Consider the following 21,637-nt stretch of genomic DNA (forward strand, 5'->3'; position numbering starts at 1 on the left):
CCTTGCAGTCCAAGGGACTCTCAAGAGTCTTCTCCAACACCACAGTTCAAATGCATCCGCTTTCTTTTTGGTCCAACTCTCACATCCATACATGACTACTGGAAAAGCCATAGCTTTGACTAGATGGACCTTTGTTGGCAAAGTAAGGTCTCTGCTTTTTAATATGCTGTTTAGGTTGGTCATAGCTTTTCTTCCAAGGAGCAATTAGGGAAGAAATATATTTTGTGAGATAAATTTGTTCTGGAGCAGGTTTGATTAAAATGTTTGATCTTGTCTCCAGGAAGGCGTGAGCATTAACAAGTCGCTGCTGACCCTGGGCAAGGTCATCTCTGCACTGTCCGAGCAGGCTGGCGGGCGGAGCGTGTTCATTCCTTACCGAGAGTCTGTTCTCACATGGCAAGTAGCTCTTGAAGAGTAAAGAACTGAACAAGATACACCAAATAGTGTGGGAAAGGGGCATAGACCAACTGCATGTGACTCTCCTATGGATTTAAGAGCCAGGCTACTTGGACTTGACCTTGATAGTGCTCCAGCCTGTTTCCTGTCTGAAATAACGGGTATATATCAAGATGTATCTTTAGGGTTGTGTGTGTATGTGTGCTCAGTTGCTCAGTCATGTCTGACTCTTTGCAGTCCCATGGACTGTAGCCCGCCAGGCTCCTCTGTCCATGGGATTCTCAGGCAAGAATACTGGAGTGGGTTGCCACTTCCTCCTGCAGGGGATCTTCCCAACCCCGGGACTGAACCTGAGTCTCCTGCGTTGGCCAGCAGATTCTTTACCACTGAGTCTCCTGGGATAGTGAGGGTGAATGATGGATGTAAAAAGCCGTGGTAAAGAGCCCACCTGCGGTCAGGAGACAGGAGACACGCAGGTTCGATCCCTGGATTGAGAAGATCCCTAGATAAGGAAATGGCAACCCATTCTAGTGTTCTTCCTGGAAAATCACATGGACTGGGGAACCTGGTGGGCTACAGTCCATTCATGGGATCACAAAGAGTCAGACATGGCTGAGTAACTGAGCGCACACACATACAGAAGCTCTTAGTAGGTGGTGTGTGCTGCGTCAGTGTCAGCCTCTGTTACTGTATTTACTATTATTAGTGCCTGATGTTTGAGCTTGTGTGCTGTCACCAGACACAATGCTGGGTGTGCAAAGTGAGGCTTAGCACACACTGGCTGGTTCAAAAAGTATTTTTTCATTAATGAGTGCGTATGTAACTTCAGATATATTACATTCAGTTTACATCTGTATAGATTTAATATTCAGTTCTGAGAAGGACATATCTCTCCTTGACAGCAGTGTATCTTTATACTTTATTATATTGTAATCGCCACCTCAAAACGTGTCAGAGAACAGTCTGATTTTCTTTAATGCCTCTTGAAAATTAAGAATAACTTTTGAAAGTTGAGACTGATTCATTCTGCATTTGTAAAGATAGGCTTTTTAGTCTCATACTTTTTTTTCCTTCTCAAGTAAGGCTTTTGCATATATTAGTAACAGAGAACAAAATTTGTGTTTATAAGGTTCATCCATCATTTTCTGCACTTCCAGGCAGGTGCTTTGAATCATCATGGTGGCTCCAGAAACCCAAAAACAACCAGACACGGTCCCTCCCTGAAGCAGCTCCCAGTCTAATGCGGGGAGAGGAATTTCACTAAAGATTGGATAGTTACCCACATTTTAAAATCTCTGTACAGACTATTGTTTCACAAAACAGTATACAAAGCGTGAGAGGAAATAAAGTGCTCAGAGACCTAAAAAGAGCTGCTGCTGCTGCTAAGTCGCTCAGTTGTGTCCGACTCTGTGCGACCTCATAGATGGCAGCCCACCAGGCTCCCCCGTCCCTGGGATTCTCCAGGCAAGAACACTGGAGTGGGTTGCCATTTCCTTCTCCAATGCATGAAAGTGAAAAGTGAAAGTGAAGTTGCTCAGTCCTGTCCAACTCTGCGACCCCATGGACTGCAGCCCACCAGACTCTTCCATCCATGCGATTTTCCAGGCAAGAGTAGTGGAGTGGGCTGCCATTGCTTCTCTGTAAAAAGAGCTGTAAGTACCAAAAACATTCTACATGGCTGAGTGAGGAGTGGAACAGTGTATGATGCTATCCCGTTAGCATGCTTCGTACTTTCCCGGTACCGTCGTTATTCGGTCATTGCAGAATCGAAGTCTGACGGTGGCTATTTTCCGCCCAGGCTGCTGAAGGAGAGTCTGAGTGGAAACTCGAAAACCGCCATGATCGCCACGGTCAGCCCAGCGGGCAGCAGCGTGGAGGAGACACTGAGCACGCTGAGGTATGCCGCGCAGGCCCGCAGCATCGTCACCGCCGCCAGGGTCAACGAGGACCTGAGCGCCAGGCTCATCCGAGGTGAGCGCCGCCTCAGACCTGAAGGTCGCTGGGCGAGAGTTTCGTCTAAAATACTCACTTTAGTCGTGAAAATGAGCGGTTTAAGAGAGTTGAGGGTTTTCCTCTCAGGCTGGCTGCAGCAGCTCCTCATCACCTTCCCACGCTGATGGCGGACGAGACCACCATGGGGAGTGGGGTGGAGGGGCCGGAGGTGGGGCGGGGCCGGCGGGCCTCTGTGGGAGCAGCGGCCGCCCTGGCTCAGCTCTGCCCGGCCCGCCCAGCGCCAGCAGGCCGCGCTTCGCCTGCGTCCCTCCCACAGCGGCTCAATGGTGCATGGAGCCCACGGGTGCCGGCTGGCTCCCACTCAATCTTTCTCCCTTTGCATCTCCCCTCTCTACCAGTGGGAGGAGTTCCATTAGTCTTCTGAATTCCAGCTTGGAAAACCTTTGATCTTTATCTCGATTCTTTATGGGTACGGTGTGCCAGGGTAGGACTGTTTGTGTTGTCCCAGACGAGTGCCCGGGCCCTCTCAGAGGGGCCATGCGTTGGACATTTCGTGGCCATCCTGCTAAGAGGGAGGGATTCATTAACAGGGGAGCGGTTTTTCAGGTTAAGGCTAGGTAAGGATTTGTAAGTAAAGTAAAATTTCACTTAGTGGTTCTTAAGACTTCAAATAGAAGATCAGCCGTTCATGTCTAGTGGACTGTGTATCAAATGTTATTAATCAGGTCTCTTTTTACAAATGTTTAGAATTGAAAGCAGAAATTGAAAAGTTAAAAGCTGCCCAAAGAAGCAGTCAGAACATTGACCCTGAACGATACAGGCTCTGCCGGCAAGAAATCGCGTCCTTGAGGATGAAGCTGCATCAGCAGGAGAGAGAGATGGCGGACATGCAGAGGTGCTCGGGCACCAGGCGGGCGGGCCCTGTGCGGGCCCGGGGCGGGGCTCTGTGTGTGATGGGGCGGGGCCTGGGGCGGGCGGGGGCGGGGCTCTGTGTGTGATGGGGCGGGGCCTGGGGAGGGCGGGGGCGGGGCTCTGTGTGTGATGGGGCGGGGCCCTGTGCTCCCTGGGCTCCCAGGGCTGGTGGGGGTGGTGGCGGGGGCTGGCGGGGAGGCTGAGGAGGCACCTGAGTCTGTGTTCATCCTCCCTTCCATATGAGTACAGCAGCTCATCCCCAGACCATGACGTTTGAAATATTCCCAAGTGGTTTTTTAAGTTTTGTTGATTATCTCTTGATTCTTAATCATTTATATATCTAGATTTTTTAAAACTCTTTTGTTGTTCTTTGAAAAGAATGTGGAAAGAAAAACTTGAACAAGCTGAAAAAAGAAAACTTCAAGTAACAAAGGAGTTACAGGTATCATTTCAACTCTCTAAACTGATTTGAAAATTTGCAAAGAAATATGCCAGTAAATATGCAGATATAATTTCTCAAATGCTCATTGTATACTGATTGTACAGAGCAAAATGTTAAGAGGGAATCCTTGTGAGGAGCTTTAAGAGTGGGATTGTGATGGCTTAGAGCCTTTGAGCTGGTTGGAAAGTTAAAATATAAACAAACTCTGTAGTTCTGTTCATGTTGGTTCAACAAATATGAAATGTTTGTGCTGTGCCAGGCCTGGGGAGGCCGAGGTGAATCCAGAGCACGTGTGATGCAGAGGGAGGTTTACGGAAGTGTCGTGTGATGGGAGGGGTTAAACCACCTGGTAGGTACACGATGGTGGACCCTGGCTGTGTCGTGTGAGTCACCCTAGTGCGATGGGCGAAGGAGCTGGACACAGGAGGGAGTAGTTTTCTGTGATGAGGGCGGTCATTGGGAGGACTTGGAACAGAAAGGAACAACTAAGCAAAATCTCGTACAGTGAGCAGGAGCTTGTTGGCTACCAGAGTCAAAACGTCTAAGCAAAGAAATACCGTGTTTAGAAGCACACAGGGCAGCCTGATGCCCTGAGAATTAGGAACAGATGCGTGGCTGCAGGGAGGGGTCAGACTGGAGAGAGGCACAGTCAGGCCACGATGCAGTGAGGACCGGTGGGCGGGGCCACGGCGGGTTTTAGGTGGAAGGAGTGCGGAGCAGCCTGTGTCTGGACAGGTTCTCCTGGTGAGGCTGTGAGAGAGGGTTCAGGGGAGGGAAGACGAATACTGGAAAAGGGACCCATCTCGGAGCTATGGCTGGGGTTACGGGAGGAGTTGACGAGAGCGCGGGGCAGGCGGTGGGGGGCTGGGTGCAAGAGCCGGAAAGGAGGAGAGCTGACAGGCTCAAGAGGGTTTTCCTGAGATGTGTGTAGACAGGGAACTGGGGAATGGGGCCTGAAAGGTGTGCCCTGCATCGTGGGATCAGGAGGTTATTGTCACGGTGAGGGGACCCGGTGGTGGCTGCAGAGATGCGGTAGCAGGACCCGACCCACTGTGGACGGCTGCGGGTGAGGACAGGTGCATGGAGACACCAGGTGGGCTGAGTGGGCTGAAGGTGAGGGACACAGGGTCAGCGTCAGCCTGGGAGGCTTCTAAGAAGTATGCTGGTCACACCTACGGCATACGGTCACACATACACATACGCGAGGAGATGGTCTAAGAGACCATTAATTATCAAGTCACACGTTCTGTGACTTTCACGTTTAACGCAGACCTTTCATTTTAGGTGGATTTAACAATTTCATGCTCCTGATCAAGGTTAACTTTTTTTTGACTTCCACTAGAAAGCAGGAATTACCTTTCAAATGGACAACCATCTGCCAAACCTGGTCAATCTCAATGAAGACCCTCAGCTGTCGGAGATCCTGTTATACATGATAAAAGAGGGGACGACCACAGTTGGAAAGAACAGACCGAGCTCCAGCCACGACATCCAGCTGTCGGGGGTGCTGATCGCCGACGACCACTGGTGCGTCCCTCCAGATCCCGCCCACCTGCAGCTCCCTCCCCACGCGTCTGCGTTCACGCTGAGGCCTGGTGTCACTCAGAGGGCGTCTGTTAGCCAGGAAAGCAGGCAGTCAGCGTTTTGTGAGGACGGCAGGGCAGCTGCTCTCCTGTGGGAAGTGATGTATGAGTAGTGTGGCTGTGTTTCTGTGTTATGCATGCGATGTGGCCAAGGGGTTATTTCTTGGGAGTTATAATCTTAGGCATGAAACTTCCATCCATCATTTATGGCAGGATTTTTGGTCGGATGATGAATTTAAACTTCTGTTCCTGTGAGTGGAGTGATGCTGCATGTGTTGTTGGGGTGATGGTTTATGTGAACTGTTTTAGCTCCATGCTGTGTTTTCATGATTCATCCTTGTTGATATGCTTGTTTTCTCCCAGCTGCAAAGTGTCGTGTGGTATGGACTTACCTGTCTATTTTGTCAGTAGACGTTTGGTGGTTTCTCACATTTCACTCCCACAGCACTGCTGTGAGTGCTTGTGACACGTCTCCTGGTACAAACGGGTAGCGCGTCCCTAGAATAAGTGTCAACAGGTGAGACAGGGCCCTCGGGGCAGCCTGGCCCGTCTGTCTGCCCCGAGTGCCATATGAGCGTGGTGACTTTGCACTTAGCATGTCACGGTAATTCCCCAGTTTGGGAAGCAGCCCTAAGTGTGTGTCTAGGAGGGGAGAGAGCAGCCTGCAGGATGTGTGCAAATTCACCTTCGCAAGGTGATTTCAGATTGCTTTCCAGAATGATTGTCAGGTCTGCTGCAGTTGGCACTGAGAGTTCCTGTTACCCTCAGATCCTTGCCAACACTTAGCGCTGTAGAGTGGACACGAACTGGCGTCTCGTTGGGCATTCGTTTGCATTTCCTTGACTAGTAATCTTCACATATTTTGGCTGCTTTTGCTTGCTCTTTTATAACTTGTTTGTAACTTGTTCATGTCTTTTGTCCATTTTTCAATTGTATTGTTTGTTTTTCCCTTCATAATTTGTAGCAGATCTTTCTGTGTTCTGGTTGGCAAGCTTTTGGGAGTTTCATGTGTTGTAAATAGCTCGTTTCTGGCGCATGGCTCATCTTTTCTCTCTCTCAGGGTGCCTTTCGATGGATCAAAGTTCCTAGTGTATCACACAAGTGAATCTCTTCCTTTATGGTTGTCAGTTTCTGTGTCTTGTTTAAAAAAAACCCTTTCTGTATTGAGGTTATAGAGATAGTCTCCTAAATTATCTTTTAGATGTTTTGAAATTTTGCTTTTACATTTAAGTCCTTAAGTAGTCTGGAGTTTTTTGTTTGGTGTGAAGTAGGGATCTAAATTCATTTATTTTCCCTGTGAATAACCAATTCTGCCAGTCCTATATATTGAATAACATGTGGCTTTTTTTTTTTTTAATATGTGGTATTCATGCAAAAAATTTCTAAAGATACAGAGTGAGTTTTCTCACTAATATTGCATGGTCTTAGTTATCTGAGCTCCACGGTGTCTTTGTACCTGGCGTGGTTTGGCTCCTTGATCTTCTGTTCCTCTTGGTCTTCTACTAACTGTTTTCTGTAACAAATAAGTCCAGTATTATTTACTCTTGTGGCAAAGATACAGAACATGCCCCCAAAGAGTGAAGAGTCCAGCAGGGGGCCAGGAAGTCCCCCACTCGCCTGGCCCTTGGTTTTAGTACACGGGTCAGTGCTCGTAAGTATTTTAATGTATTTTCCTTTAATGTTTGTGTATTCATTTTTCGTTTTGGGGGGAGAGGGGTTAGTATTTTTTTAAGTAGTTTTAATCGTAATACATACAATGAAGAATTTTCCCATCACTGCTGGGTAGAATTGTTAGAGAAGCCAGGCTTTTTTCAGCAAAGCTTCAAAATCTGATTGAAGGAAAATAAGAGGATTCTTATACATTACTGTTGTCATAAATTGATAGGAACCTTAGCACTGAAGGAACACCCCAAGGAGCATTATTTGTACTGCCTTTTCTTCCTTGTCAGTCCGTCCATCACGGTAACCATGGGCACCCTGTCTTCACAGCACCATCACCAATTCCGCTGGGACAGTGAGTATCGTCCCAGCTGGGGAAGCGAAGTCATACATAAACGGAAAACTGATTTTGGAGCCCACGGTGTTACACCATGTAAGTTGGCTGTTGCTGAGATGCGGGTAACTGTTCCCCTTTGGGCATGGGATTCAGTTTGCTGAGCCTGGTCCTCTCCTCTGAGGTCAGAGCGAGGGGAAGGATTCTCGGGCCCTCACGTTCTCTCCTGGCGTGTCACAGATCGCCTGGCCTCATGCAGAGACCCGCCTCTCGGAGCTGCCCAGTGGCAGCACAGTTCCATGTCCCGGGCAGAGCTGGGCTTCGGTCAGAGCCCCCGCCCTGCCAGCTGCTGTTTGACCTTTGAGAAGTTACGAGGCTCAGGTGACCATGTGTCACCCTCCCCAGGCACTTTAATGATGACGTTAGGGGAACAGGCATAAGTGTTCTGTTGCAGGCAAAGCAAGGCCTGTGGTCACATGCTGTATGTATCTCTCTCTCAGGGAGGGTCGAGAGAGGCTGCTGGAAGAATTAATTCGTGCCTGGTTCTTAATGCAGTGTCTGCAGACAGTGAGCTCAACCAGTGCTTAGCGCCATGGCTGTTAATGTCTGCGCTCTGTTAGTTTCCTCATCCCTAAAATTGGATTAATAATAGGCACGTAGACAGCGTGTCTGCCCCAGTTCTTGGCATATGGACAGTGTGGTAGCTTATGGTGAATGATGTCGAATTCGTGATCTCCGAAGATTTAGCTTCAGGAGCAGGGACCAGGCTTGATCACTCAAGAGCTGTTGTGTAGCAGAGTTTTATTAAAGTGAAAAAGGAACAGAGGAGGCTTCTGACACAGACTCAGAAGGGGCGGAGAGTGCCCCCTGCTCGTGTTAGCAAGGGGGTCACATGCTTTTCTAATTAGTTATTACAGTAAGTCGATAGAATGTCTCAAGGTTGTAAAGATCTTATTAGACCCACTCCCATAGTTTACATTTTAAGGTAACAGGATTAGCCAGAAGGTTTTCAGGAAGGAGAAACTGTCCTCAAGCAGGATATATTGTATAATCCTTAGTATAGAGTTTAAACTGAGTTTGTTGTGTAATCATCAGTTCTGTATCATCATGTGTGTGTTCAGTCACATCCGACTCTGTAGCCTCCTGGACTGTAGCCTCTGTCCAGAGGATTTTCCAGGCAAGAACACGAGTGGGTTGCTGTTTCCTCCTCCAGGGGATCTTCCCAACCCAGGGACTGAACCCACGTCCCTGGTGTCTCCTGCATTGGCAGATGGGTTCTTTACCAGTAGCGCCACCTGGGAAGCCTGGTTCTGGGCTTAAAGAAAAAAACGTTTTATGTGACTCAAGAGTAAGGAATGTAGAGAAAAAAAAGATGTTTGTCCTTTCCACCTCCTTGAGAATTCCAGACCCCTATCTCCTCTTCAAGAGCCCCAGACCCCTTTCTCCTCCTCGGGGACCCTGGACTTATCAGCCTGCCTAGGAACTGATCCTCTCAGGTGTTTCATAAATGTTAGCTGCCGTGATTCTTATGTTCATCATTAGTGACACTGGACGGTATTGACTTGTTGAGCATGACGATTTGTCCCATGGGAATTTTTGGTTCGGACTCACCTCCAGTGGTCCATTTTTTGTGTGCTTTAGGGTGATCGGGTGATTCTTGGTGGCGATCATTATTTTAGATTTAATCATCCAATGGAAGTCCAGAAAGGCGAGCGGCCACCCAGCAGAGAGAATCCTATGAGCAAGGGCCCGGAAGACTTTGAGTCAGCCAAAAACGACTTGCTGATGGCCCAGAGGTTACAGTGAGTACTCGTGTGTGTAGAGCAGAGTGGCTTAGAAATAGGCGAATTTTCATCCTTTTATATTTTCTCTTCTATATTTTGTGTAAACAGTTCTCGAGCTAATAAAAATTTAAGAACGCTTTTGAGAGAAAGTCAGAAATTTAAGTTTTGAGGTTTGAACTTTGGTTTAACTGAAAACGTCTTAGTACAGTTGAGAGTTCTGGTGTGTGAAGGTTGACGGCGCCCCCTGTGGCTGTTCGCTGCCTTGCAGGCTTGAGGCGGAAATCCAGGAGGCGCAGGTGAGAGCCAAGGAGGAAATGATGCAAGGCATCCAGATCGTGAGAGAAATGGCCCAGCAAGAGCTCTCCTCTCAAAAAGCTGCGTACGAGAGCAAGATCCGAGTGCTGGAGGCGGAGCTGGTAGGAGGCCTGTCAGGGCGTCCCGAGTAACCTTAGGTTTCTAGATGGGCCTGGGGCGTCCCGGGGAGACGCGGCTTTCCGGGAAGAGGAGATACCGAGGGGCTCCGGCCCCTCCTCGGGCCTTGGTGCTCTCATCTGCTGGACATTCAGCTTCCCTGCACTGTCCAGGGGTCAGCGCTTGGGAGGGTGGGCAAGTGATGTGGCTCTTTGCAGTCGGTTAGTCAACTCGACGAGGTGGAGACGCTCCAGGGCCCCTTTTCCATTGTGAATCAATTTCTTGGGCACTGATTTTAAAAATGGGACTTTTGTACTTTTTTGGTGTTTTTCAAGAATTGCTCTGTATTTTTGCCCTATTTGTGTGTTAGTCACTCAGTCGTGTCCAACTCTTTGCAACCCCATGGACTTTAGTCCACCAGGCTCCTCTGTGGAATTCTCCAGGCAAGAATACTGGAATGGGTTTCCATTTCCTTCTTCAGGGGCTCTTCTTGACCCACGGATTGAACCCTGGTCTCCTGCACTGCAGGCAGACTCTTTACCAACTGATCTTGTTTTTGAAGAATTGCTCTGTACTTTTGCCCTATTTACTTTTTACTGTTGTTGCTTAAAGAAAGAAGAATCTCAAAGGAAGAAGATTCAGGAAATAAATAACCAAAAGGCGAATCACAAAATTGAGGAACTGGAAAAGGCGAAGCAGCGCTTTGAGCAGGAAATTCATGTCAACAGAAAGCGGCTGGAAATGGAGGCTCTGGCGACAAAGCAGGTGACTTCATCATGTAGCTAGTGTAGTCTGGAGGAAAAGCTGGACTTAAAAAATATTTATTTATCCATTTGTTTATTTTTGGCTGTGCTGCATCTCCAGTGCAGCGAGAGGGGCTACTCTCTGGTTGCGGAGTGCAGGCTCCGCGTTGCAGGGGCTTCTCTTGTTGCAGATCACGGGCTCTTGGAGTGCGGGCTCAGTAGTTGTGGTGTCGGGTCCAGCCGCCCTGCAGCATGTAGGGTCTTCCCGGACCAGAGATGGAACCCGTGTCCCCTGCACTGGCTGGCGGATTGCTAACCACTGGACTGCCAGGGAAGTCCCTGGGTTTTGTTTTAAAGAACTTAGGCTCTGTTGAGGGCGATGGCCAGCTCCAGGTCTGAGGGTGAGAGGGATCTCCCAGCTGAAGTGTCCATCCTACCCCATTGTCACACGGATGCCGAGGGACACCGGAGTGACAGATGTGAGTGTGACACAGGAGTGACAGGTGTGAGTGTGACACAGGAGTGACGGGTGTGAGTGTGACACAGGAGTGACGGGTGTGAGGGTGACAGGAGTGGCGGGTGTGAGGGTGAGAGAGGAGCGATGGGTGTGAGGGTGAGAGGAGTGACAGGTGTGAGGGAGACAGAGGAGTGACGGGTGTGAGGGTGACGGGAGTGACAGGTGTGAGTGTGACACAGGAGTGACGGGTGTGAGGGTGACGGGAGTGATGGGTGTGAGTGTGATGGGAGCGGCGGGTGTGAGGGTGACAGAGGAGTGGTGGGTGTGAGGGTGACAGAGAAGTGACGGGTGTGAGTGTGACAGGAGTGGCAAGTGTGAGGGTGACGGGAGTGGCGGGTGTGAGTGTGACAGAGTGACGGGTGTGAGGGTGACAGAGGAGTGACGGGTCTGAGTGTGGCACAGGAGTGGTGGGTCTGAGTGTGACACAGGAGTGGCAGGTGTGAGGGTGACAGAGGAGTGACGGGTGTGAGGGTGACAGAGAAGTGACAGGTGTGAGTGTGACAGAGTGACTGGTGTGAGGGTGACAGAGGAGTGGCGGGTGTGAGGGTGACACAGGAGTGGCGGGTGTGAGGGTGACACAGGAGTGACAGGTGTGAGGGTGACAAGAAGTGGCGGGTGTGAGTGTGACAGGAGTGGCAAGTGTGAGGGTGACGGGAGTGGCGGGTGTGAGTGTGACAGAGTGACGGGTGTGAGGGTGACACAGGAGTGGCGGGTCTGTGTCACACGAGTGGCGGGTCTGAGGGTGACACAGTGGCAGGTGTGAGGGTGGCAGAGAAGTGACAGGTGTGAGGGTGACAGAGAAGTGGCGGGTGTGAGTGTGACAGAGTGACGGGTGTGAGGGTGACAGAGGAGCGGCGGGTGTGAGGGTGACACAGGAGTGGCGGGTGTGAGGGTGGACACAGGAGTGACAGGTGTGAGTGTGACACAGGAGTGGCGGGTGTGAGGGTGACAGAGGAGTGGCGGGTGTGAGGATGACAGAGGAGCGGCGGGTGTGAGGGTGACAGAGGAGCGGCGGGTGTGAGGGTGACACAGGAGTGGCGGGTCTGAGGGTGACACAGTGGCAGGTGTGAGGGTGACAGAGAAGTGACAGGTGTGAGGGTGACAGAGAAGTGGCGGGTGTGAGTGTGACAGAGTGACGGGTGTGAGGGTGACAGAGGAGCGGTGGGTGTGAGGGTGACACAGGAGTGGCGGGTCTGTGTCCCACGAGTGGCGGGTCTGAGGGTGACACAGTGGCAGGTGTGAGGGTGACAGAGAAGTGGCGGGTGTGAGGGTGACAGAGGAGCGGCAGGTCTGAGGGTGACACAGGAGTGGCGGGTCAGGGTGACACAGGAGTGGCGGTGTGAGGGTGACACAGGAGTGGCGGGTGTGAGGGTGACACAGGAGTGGCGGGTGAGGGTGACAAGGAGTGGGCGGGTGTGAGGGTGACACAGGAGTGGCGGGTGTGAGGGTGACACAGGAGTGGCGGGCAGGGTGACACAGGAAGTGGCGGGTGTGAGGGTGACAGAGAAGTGACGGGTGTGAGGGTGACAGAGAAGTGGCGGGTGTGAGTGTGACAGAGTGATGGGTGTGAGGGTGACAGAGGAGCGGTGGGTGTGAGGGTGACACAGGAGTGGCGGGTCTGTGTCACACGAGTGGTGGGTCTGAGGGTGACACAGTGGCAGGTGTGAGGGTGACAGAGAAGTGGCGGGTGTGAGGGTGACAGAGGAGCGGCAGGTCTGAGGGTGACACAGGAGTGGCGGGTCAGGGTGACACAGGAGTGGCGGGTGTGAGGGTGACACAGGAGTGGCGGGTGTGAGGGTGACACAGGAGTGGCGGGTCTGAGGGTGACACAGGAGTGGCGGGTCTGAGGGTGGGGGGGCGTCTCCCTGCCTGAAGTGTCCATCCTCCCCCATCGTCACGCCATCACACAGATGCCGAGGGCCGCCGCGGCACAGGGCAGAGGGGGTGGCTCACTCCTGTGCCGGTTGCGTCCTGGTGCCAGGGCGGGAGGAGCAGCGGGCAGGCCCCGGGCCGCCGTGGGAGCTGGGGCACCAGTGTCCCTCGTCTCTCTGAGGGCGGAGGCACCTTCTGGGCGGTGCTCTCCAGGTGCTGGACCAGAGGCCCAGCATCGCCTGGGGGATGTGAGATCCTGGTGCCTCCAGCACTGCTGGGTCAGAGCTCCGAGGGGGGCCCCGAATCCCTCATGAGCGGCCCCGGAGCGGGCACCACTGATCTTGGAGGTAGAGCCCCTGCTCTCATCTCCGCTTTGCCTTCTTGTGCCTTAAAGTTTGACTCTCAAGCGGCAGTTTTTTTTCTTTTCTGTCTGAGTTAGTAGTGGAGGTGGGGGTAGAGAGGATACCGTCAGTAACCTAAAAATGCCCCTACTAGAGTTTGGGGAGAACACGTGTATTAGCAGCTCCAGAACCGGAGCGGCCAGGGAACCATCTCAGAGAGTTTAAGAGCAGTTTACATCTTGAAAACAATTACTGGTAGGCTATTAGATAGCTTATTAGTGTCAAACGAGGTTTTTAGGTGGTGTTTTCATTTAACTGTTTAATTTAGTCAACAGATGTTCTTGAGTGTGGGCTTTTTTGAGTAATTTTTTTTCCTGAAGATTTTTATACTCCTATCAATGGTAAGAAAAAGATTATGTCATCAGAAATTCCTCCTGATTATGTGGAGGGAAAAAAATCATTTTCTAAAGATACTGTATAAGTCGTTTTTTAAAAGGCTTTCATGCTTAATAAAACGCGTCCTGTGGAATGAGGATTATTCCATCCAGACTGCCGTTATCAGCCTGGTTCATAATTCCTCTCTTTGCATGCTCTCGTGTGCGGCTCCACATGAATGGATCTCACCCAGGCTTTAGAAGACCACAGGATTCGCCACGCAAAAATTCTGGAAGCTCTAGAAACAGAGAAGCAGAGGATTGCTGAGGAAGTGCAGATTCTACAGCAGAATCAGAGCCACAGGGACAAAGCCTTCACAGGTGAGTGCAGGATGGCCTCAGCAGGCATTCTAAACTGTGTGTTATTTCATAAAATTACTAAGGTGTCAGTTATCCTTACATATTCAGAATGTTTTATTCTACGTGTTAAGTGACTTCTCTGGATGTAGATAAATTTGTATGAGCTATTATTTTTAGAATATTTAGTTACGTAAGCAAATAGTAAACAGAATTCCAAGTATTATTTTCATATAATGTATTTTAAAATGTCATAATGTAATTCTGAATTCTTATTTTACAAGAATTATCTAAGTTGTGTGTAATCATTGCACACATCACTTTCTTACTTGGAAGTTATTTTTTTGTACATTTCTACATTCCTGTGTAGAACACAGCATGTTTTCAGTGTAACTTTTATTTTTAATTACAGAAAATGTCAAATAAACTGTGAAAGCCCAGAGATTGGTTCAGTAAACCCTTACATGCTTCTCGCCATCTCCAACAGCTCCCCACCAAGCTCAGTCTTGTTCCAGCCCCTGCTCAGTCCCCTGCCTCCTGGAGTGCTCTGAAACAAAACCCAAGCAACCTATCGCTTGATCTGCAAATATGTCCCTATGTGTCTCCAAGTGAGATAAGGCGTCTTTTCTCTGTCACTCTTTGAAGCTTAACTCTGATATTGTTATCACAACTAAAGTATTAGTAATAGTTTCTTATACTCATCAGATATCTAGTCCATATTCAAATTTCCTGGACTATTTGATAATTTTTAAGATACATTTGTTTGGTTTGTTTGGATCAGCGTACAAACGTGGTCCATACCTTGCGTATGGTAGACGTGCCTTTAAGTCTGTTTTAATCTGTTGACAGGCTCTTCCCTTCTCGCTCTGTCCCCTTGTGACTTGTGGACGGGAGCAGCCAGGTGGTTTTGCTGGCGGGTCTCCGATTCTGGGCTTGCTGACGGGCCCCAGGCTGTCAGGAAGCTGGTTCCCACAGGGCGTCACCCAGGCTCTGTGCTTCAGCGAGGACACCTGGTCGCTGTGCCAGCTGCTCTCCATAGCTTCTGTTTCGGATGACTTTGCAGCAGTGCTCCTCCTGTCTCTTGCAAGAGATAAGAACATTTTCTTAATTCATCTTTTTGTTGCTCTGGGGTCCTAAAATAGTGCCTTGCCACGAATAGTTGATTTTTTTTTAGTTGAATTTGAATAATTCACTTGAATAATGAATTTTATTCTTTAAAAAAAATGCTTTTAATGGAATATTGGTTATAAGTTTGACTGAACAACATAGAAAGTGTCAATGATAAAATCTTAAATCTGAATTAGGAACATGGAATTGTGGACTAAAATTGTTTTTGTTTCCTGATGTATTTTTATCTCTGTCTATATTTATCTATCTATATACTTTAAAATTTCAGGCAAAATATAAAGGATTGTGGTTCTATGTAAGTTAAGGCTGTAGTGTACTTTATCTTGGAGAAGGGAATGGCAACCCGCTCCAGTATTCTTGCCTGGAGAATCCTGTGGACAGGGGAGCCTGGTGGGCTGCTGTCCATAGGGTCGCACAGAGTCAGACACAACTGAAGTGACTTAGCATGCATGCATGCATAGTTTATCTAATTCTTTAACTTAGACATTAGGAAAAAAAGAAATTAGGAAAAAGAGAAGATCTTTAAAAATATCAGGAGGAAAAGCAGCATCTTTGGCATTTCCTGTCTCTGTGAACTTTACTTTTCTTCCCTGCCTCCTCAGGTGAACGACCTCATTTTGGGTGAAGAATATTTCATTTTGCCATGAGGGTTGTAGAAAGTCCCTGCGTTACCACCCTTTCCTCTTGTGATACACAGTTAGAACCGTTGGTGTGAAGCTGATTTTTTCAGGAGGTGTGCCCGGGGGTCTGTGCTCACACCCATGTTCTCAGCCTTCTCTGTTGCCTTCTGCCAGTGCAGCCCAGCTGGAGCTCCATGAAGCTGTCCGTCATGATTCAGGAAGCCAACGCCATCAGTAGCAGGTTAAACAAGAATTATGTTTTTGGCAGGTGAGTAGTTACCTTATTAGTAAACTAATTCTTTTGTTTTAAACTAGTTGCCATTTATATGATTTTTTGTTGTTGTTGAGTTTCTTTAGTACCCTACATGCCCGTCTAGGAGCGAGCAGGTGTCAATCCTCAGGGGGCACTTCCAGACTCCCCTTTCGGAGGTCACTCTGGAGTGAATAAGGCCTTCTAAAATATTTTATAAACAGAGTCATTTTAGCTGGCTTAGGAATTTACTAATTTTCTTTTGAGTTGAGAATTTATTAGTATTCCACATTTTAAAAGAAATGTGCAGTATTGAATTTTTAATTTAAAAAGTTATTATGTAAAAAGTTATTTTAGTATGTAGTATATCCTCGACCTGACTATAACCATAACAGAAATACTTAACTCTGGAGAGACTTAATCTGTGGACTGAATTTTCTGGGAGCTGCTGTTTCCAGAATCTCTCGGTTATGTGTATTTCTTACGTGTATTTTAGACGAAGCATTTTTTCTTTGGTTTCTCTTTCAGACATGTGGTGTCAGATAAAGGAAGCAGTTTTGACACTTGTGTTCGGGTCCGTAACCTGCAGCTCGGGGTCTCAACCGTCTGGAGTCTGGAAAAGTTTGAGTCTAAGCTTGCAGCAATGAAGGAACTTTATGAGGTTTGCAGTATCATCAAAATCTCTATAAACTTTTGAAATGAAAAATGCAGAAATGACATGTTCTCACTGAGGAAAATTTGACAAATATTAATAAAAGGCCATCCACATTAGCCAAACCAACCAGTATTAACAATTGTGTATATTTACTTTTGCCTGTAGAAGGGATTTTTTGGGTTTTAATATAGTTATAACTGTGTAAGGCATGCTTCCCTGGTGGCTAAGACGATAAAGAATCTGCCTGCAATGCAGGAGACCTGGATTTGACCCCAGGGTTGGGAAGATCCCCTGGAGAAGGAAACGGCAACCCTCTCCAGTATTCTTGCCTGAAAAATCGCATGGCCAGAGGAGCCTGGTGGGCTGCAGTCCACGGGGTCTCAAAAAGAGTCAGACAGACTCAGTGACTAACACTCTCACTTTCACCGCTGTATGGAGAAGTTTAGTACTAAATCTCCTCGGTTATAATAGCGTGTTCTTTAAGTCTTGCACGTGAGTGCAGGGGGCAGGGTGTGAGGGACCCAGAGCGCTGCAGCGGGCTCGGTCCTCCGCGGTGCTGGCGGCCTGCGTGCGCGGTGTCCCCAGGCCGCTGCTGTGCTCGCGGGGGTTCGGCGGTTTGCTGCTTGAGCAGTCTCAGCTCCGCACGTTAGTCTCTAAAGTCTTATTTCCTTGTCTTCCATTTTCTGACACTGTATAAGTAAACTTTATAAATACTGTATAAATAGAATAAACTTTTTGTTTTATTTTTCTCACTGACAATTTGCCTACCAGGAATATTGCCATTTACCAGTGTCCCTGGTTTAACTTACATTTTCATAAGTAGTGATTGAGGATTTGTTTGCTTATTGGTAAAGTGTGTGTTCACGTCCTCTGAAGTTTTTGGTACGTGAAGTGTGAGTGGTGAGCTAACATCTGTAAGCTTTCTTAACATATTTTGATAGTAAACCTTTATTAAAAAAAAAAACCTTTATTTTATATTTATTGTACTCGTTTCCCCCCTGGCTATGTCGACATCTCCAGGGTTTCATTTTGTTGTGCAGGCATTTTTAATTTGGCTCATTTGAACCTATTAATTTGCAGATCTTACTGAAACAGCATCCACTTCTGTGCATTTTTACTTTGATAAATGCAGCAAAGTAGTTAAATCTTTCCCCCCTTTGTTACTGGAAACTCTGTATTTGTTTCCTTAGAGCCATGGGAGTGGCCGGGGTGAAGATGTCTTCTGTGACCCTGAAGATGAGTGGGAACCCGACATCACCGGTGTTCCTGTTTCTTCCTTTTCCAGGAGGAGGTGAGGGTGCTGGTGCTCCTGGCGCGCTTGTTCTGGGTGTAGACATGTGTCACTTCCTGTCTACAAGACCTGTCTGCTGTCACGGCGGGTGTCTGTGGCGGGAAGCCGTATGTCAGTGATCAGATTACAGCCGTTAGGGCATTAAATTGCCTATATTCAGTTAGTATATGAAGGAAAAGTCCTCAGTATTTTACCATATAAGCTTTAAGAGCAACTTAGACTAGCATAAATCCAATTGCGTATAAAAACGAGCAGTGTTTATTACTTTAAATAACGCTTTCTCAGAAGCCTGGCATATTCTGATATTTTATCATAATTTGCGGAGTGTGAGATGCAGTCAGGTCAGTACGAGCATCTCGGCACTCAGTCGTGGGGACCGAGGACGTCCGTGCGTGACAAGTGCTGCTTATTAACTGAGGCAGAGGAGAGGCACGGCTGCCCCTGTTCCCACGACCGTTGGGCTACAGAGAGGCCAATGTGCCCTGGAGAGGCCTTCGTCCCAGGCCCGGCCCCCAGCGTGGTTTGGAACTAGGCCTGCCGGTTGCCGTGTCTGGGGATGCCAGAGAAAGGCCCGGCGCGCCCTGTCCTCCAGGACCGGTGGGAGGAGAGCAGGTCAGGGCCGGTGATGAGGGCCCGGCCTGAGCCCCGAGGGAGGGCAGGCTTCACATGCATCCCTGAGGCTGGACCCTGGGCCTGGGTGTGGATGACGAGGATGCGGGGATGCGGGAGGGTCCAGGGGACAGGCGGGGGAGCAGGGTGCCTGGCGGTGGGGCTGGTGTGGATGCAGTGAAGCAGGTTCCCGGATGGGGGTCCCCTGCGGTCTAAAGCTTCGAGGAGGAGATTGGGGGTTTTCAGGATGTGGAGGTCACAGCGGTTCATCCACCGGAATCATGGTCACCAGAGGAGCGTGTTCAATGTCTGCTGAGCAGCAAAGGCCCTCCTTACCCCCAGTTCATGGACGAAGTCCCTGAGAATTTAAAGAGATGAGAACCTTGTCCAAAGGCCTACAGCTGCTAAGGGAAGGGCTGGTGCTCAAGCCCAGCTCTGAGTGACCCCCGAGCCCCCGACCGTGACTGTGTTATAGCCTCTCTGTTGCAGAGAACAGTGTCTCTTTGGTTACAGTCTTTTTAACTTCATCACCTTCAGCCGCAGCTCAGAATCCATCTGGGCTGAGCCTCCCTCTCGCCGTACAACCCACCTGCCTCCCTGTGCGGCTGACCTCTGCCCTGGGGGTGGGGGTCTCTGGGCTCTGGGGCCACGTCCTTCCCCATAGTCTCTGCAGGCCGCCCCCCAACCCCAGTACTTTCACAGCATGGCACTTGAGTGTAGTTACTCCTAATTTCTCTCTCTTCCTGTGGACCTTAAGCTCAGTGAGCCCAGAAGTTCACTGAAGTGCTTTAACCACAGCATCCAGAGCCTGTGAGTAATGGGACGGTTGACCTTGAACAACACGGGTTTCCAACAGGAACCCCTACAGGCCTGGGGTTGCTTGGGCCCACGGATGTGGCGGAACCTCACGCACCGGGGCTGACCGTAAGGTACACACAGGCTTTCGGCCGTGCCCAGGGTGTGTGACCCCTGTGTCGTCCAAGGGTCACCTGCATCCTGTACATATTGATTCTGCTCAGTGAACTGGAGGGTTAGAATCCTACCTAGAGATAGTGAAATTCTTAGTCAATGGGCAGATTCACTTAGCCCTTGATGAAAACGTCTCCGTGGGAAGCACACTCATGGAGGTCCGTTTTCTCTAGGGCATTTAACAGCAAGCATTCTAGCGTCATTGCATGTGGTGTATTAATGTGACTGCTAACCTGCTGGGGTCTGTTGTTGCAGGAGCAGGAGCCTGATGAACAACAGGAGGGTTTCCGGCTGTCTGCAAGACATTGAGGCCCACGCGGGCCAGGACCTGCGTTCTTCACGCTCCGCAGGTCCTCTCCTGTCGGATTCTGTTGTTTGCTGAGAGCAGCTACCAAGTCTGGTCTCTGCCGCCATCTTGTTTCCGGTCCTTGTGCAAATCCTCTCCTCTCCTGGGAGCTTCCATCTCGCCTGTAAACGGGAGGGTGGGCCGGAGGGCCTCCCGCTTCTGAAGCTCTGTGCTCTGTGGTGCATTTCCAAGTGTTAATCGGGTGACTGGTTCAGATGGGGAAGACGTGTGTGTTCATAAATGTACGAGGATACTGTTTCCTTCCAAGTGGAAAGAGGCCAAGTGTGGAAGATGGTGTGTTACAGGATGTCACTTGTGTGAGGAGGGGGAATGTGCTTACTCGTGAACAAGTCTCTGGGAGAGCTGCCCTCGGCCTGAAAGCGCTGCTTGTCCGGGGCACATGGGGTGACGCAGGGCAGGGAGGGGGCGTCCTCGGCAGAACGCACCCCCGTTTCCTTCTGGATTTCATGTAACACACACATGTCATCTGTCACAAAATTACTTCCAGTTTTAATGGTTTAAAAGAAAAAGTTATAGGACTTACTCCACTGAATAATTATTTTATGCCAATATTGACTGTAATATCAGTTTTCATAAGAAGAGGGGGGATACACTTTATGTGTGTAAGTACCTGTAATAATTAAAGTTACTACTTGGTAACAACAAACTACTACATAGTGACAGAAAAGAACCTCTGATTCCTGACACCGCCTGGGTGAATCCCACAAGCAGCGTGTGAAGCGTGAAAGTAAAGGTCGCTCAGCCGTGTCCAACTCTGTGCGACCCCACGGACTACACAGTCCATGGGATTCTCCAGGCCAGAGCACTGGAGTGGGGAGCCATTCCCTTCTCCAGGGGATCTTCCCAACCCAGGGATCCAACCCAGGTCTCCCGCATTGCAGGCGGATTCTTTACCAGCTGAGCCACAAGGGAAGCTCCACGTGAAGTATAAGAACCTATATAATGAAGAGTGCATTCCATATGATTCTATTTATGGAAAGTTCAAGAATAGGGAAAACTGAGCCGCAGTGACAGCAGATAGGGAGCGGGTCACAAGGGAGCCTGTCAGGGGCGATGGGCTGGGTGTGTCCCCCTCACTGGCAGTTACGTGGTGTACACGTGCGTAAAAAAGCTGTACACTCAAGATGCGAACACTTTGCAGAGTGTTACCTGTACCTTAGTAAACTGAGTTTAAAAATTAATATGTAACACAATAGTCTATAATGATATCAGGGGGATGTGAGTAGCCATGAAAGAAATTATATTTCATCTTGACTTTAAAGATATTAAGAATTTCTTTTTTAATCATAAACTTATCTTTTAGGAAGATAATTATTATCTTACTGCTTGTTTAATATAAGTCAAAGCAAAATATGCCATGGACTTTTTGTTTACCAGCAAAATAAAAGGCCATGTATCTGTGGTAGTAACTTATTTATTCAGTACTACTTAAGAGTAAGATGTTTTATAAATGTACCTTTTCCAGATAACTAAACCTATCTCTTCTAGGGTCTTTTTTCTAATTGAAGAATAGTTGATTTACTATGTTGTGTTAGTTTCAGGCACTCAAGGGTCATTTTTAAGTGCCCTTTAAAAAAATTAAGATATAAGGGGAAGTTAGCATTAAGAGGTCTTTGCCTGTTTGCAGTTTTCTGAGAGGGAGATGGAAGCCCACCTGTGCCTTTAGTGTGAACCCACCTGGGTGGTCGCGTGGTGGGAGCAGGACCAGGCCCGCCAGGGGTTAGTGGGGGCAGCACCTCCCGACTGCAGCGAGTCAGCAGTGGCTGAACGTCTCACCTGAGGGCCTGTGTTCTGAAACTGGACTTGCACAGATCTTGGTGACAGGCTGCAGCTGGACTTGATGCATTCAGACGGGCGTCTCATGAAGCAGGTGGTGGGAGGTCACTGTGATCGTCGTCACCCTGCAGTGACAGAGCTCTAGGCGTGGCAGCGTCTCTGTTTTCTCCTCCCAAATCAAGCTCTTGTTTTGGCTCTGCACTCAGCAGTCCCCGCCCCGTGCTTGTGTTTTACTTTCCTTTGTAGTTCGCTGTTTCTCGTCACCTGTGGACTGGACCGGAAGACTACCCGTGT

General features: G+C 49.0%; 1 protein-coding gene across 2 annotated transcripts in view; it reads left to right on the forward strand.

The window, feature by feature from the left end:
* KIF14 (kinesin family member 14) overlaps positions 1–21,637 on the forward strand; it is a 43,592-nt gene that overhangs the window by 13,301 nt on the left and 8,654 nt on the right. For both annotated transcript variants that reach the window (XM_043485762.1, XM_043485763.1), the window contains exons 10-23: positions 281–396; positions 2,195–2,367; positions 3,097–3,244; positions 3,640–3,703; positions 5,046–5,230; positions 7,276–7,378; positions 8,921–9,081; positions 9,332–9,479; positions 10,087–10,239; positions 13,576–13,702; positions 15,601–15,694; positions 16,205–16,337; positions 17,522–17,622; positions 19,456–19,550. In XM_043485762.1, coding sequence (XP_043341697.1) covers positions 281–396; positions 2,195–2,367; positions 3,097–3,244; positions 3,640–3,703; positions 5,046–5,230; positions 7,276–7,378; positions 8,921–9,081; positions 9,332–9,479; positions 10,087–10,239; positions 13,576–13,702; positions 15,601–15,694; positions 16,205–16,337; positions 17,522–17,622; positions 19,456–19,550 — 1,801 coding nt within the window. The remainder of the gene's footprint in view (positions 1–280; positions 397–2,194; positions 2,368–3,096; positions 3,245–3,639; positions 3,704–5,045; positions 5,231–7,275; positions 7,379–8,920; positions 9,082–9,331; positions 9,480–10,086; positions 10,240–13,575; positions 13,703–15,600; positions 15,695–16,204; positions 16,338–17,521; positions 17,623–19,455; positions 19,551–21,637) is intronic.

This window comes from Cervus canadensis, chromosome 13 (assembly GCF_019320065.1).
Source record: "Cervus canadensis isolate Bull #8, Minnesota chromosome 13, ASM1932006v1, whole genome shotgun sequence".
Classification (NCBI taxonomy): Eukaryota; Metazoa; Chordata; class Mammalia; order Artiodactyla; family Cervidae; genus Cervus; species Cervus canadensis.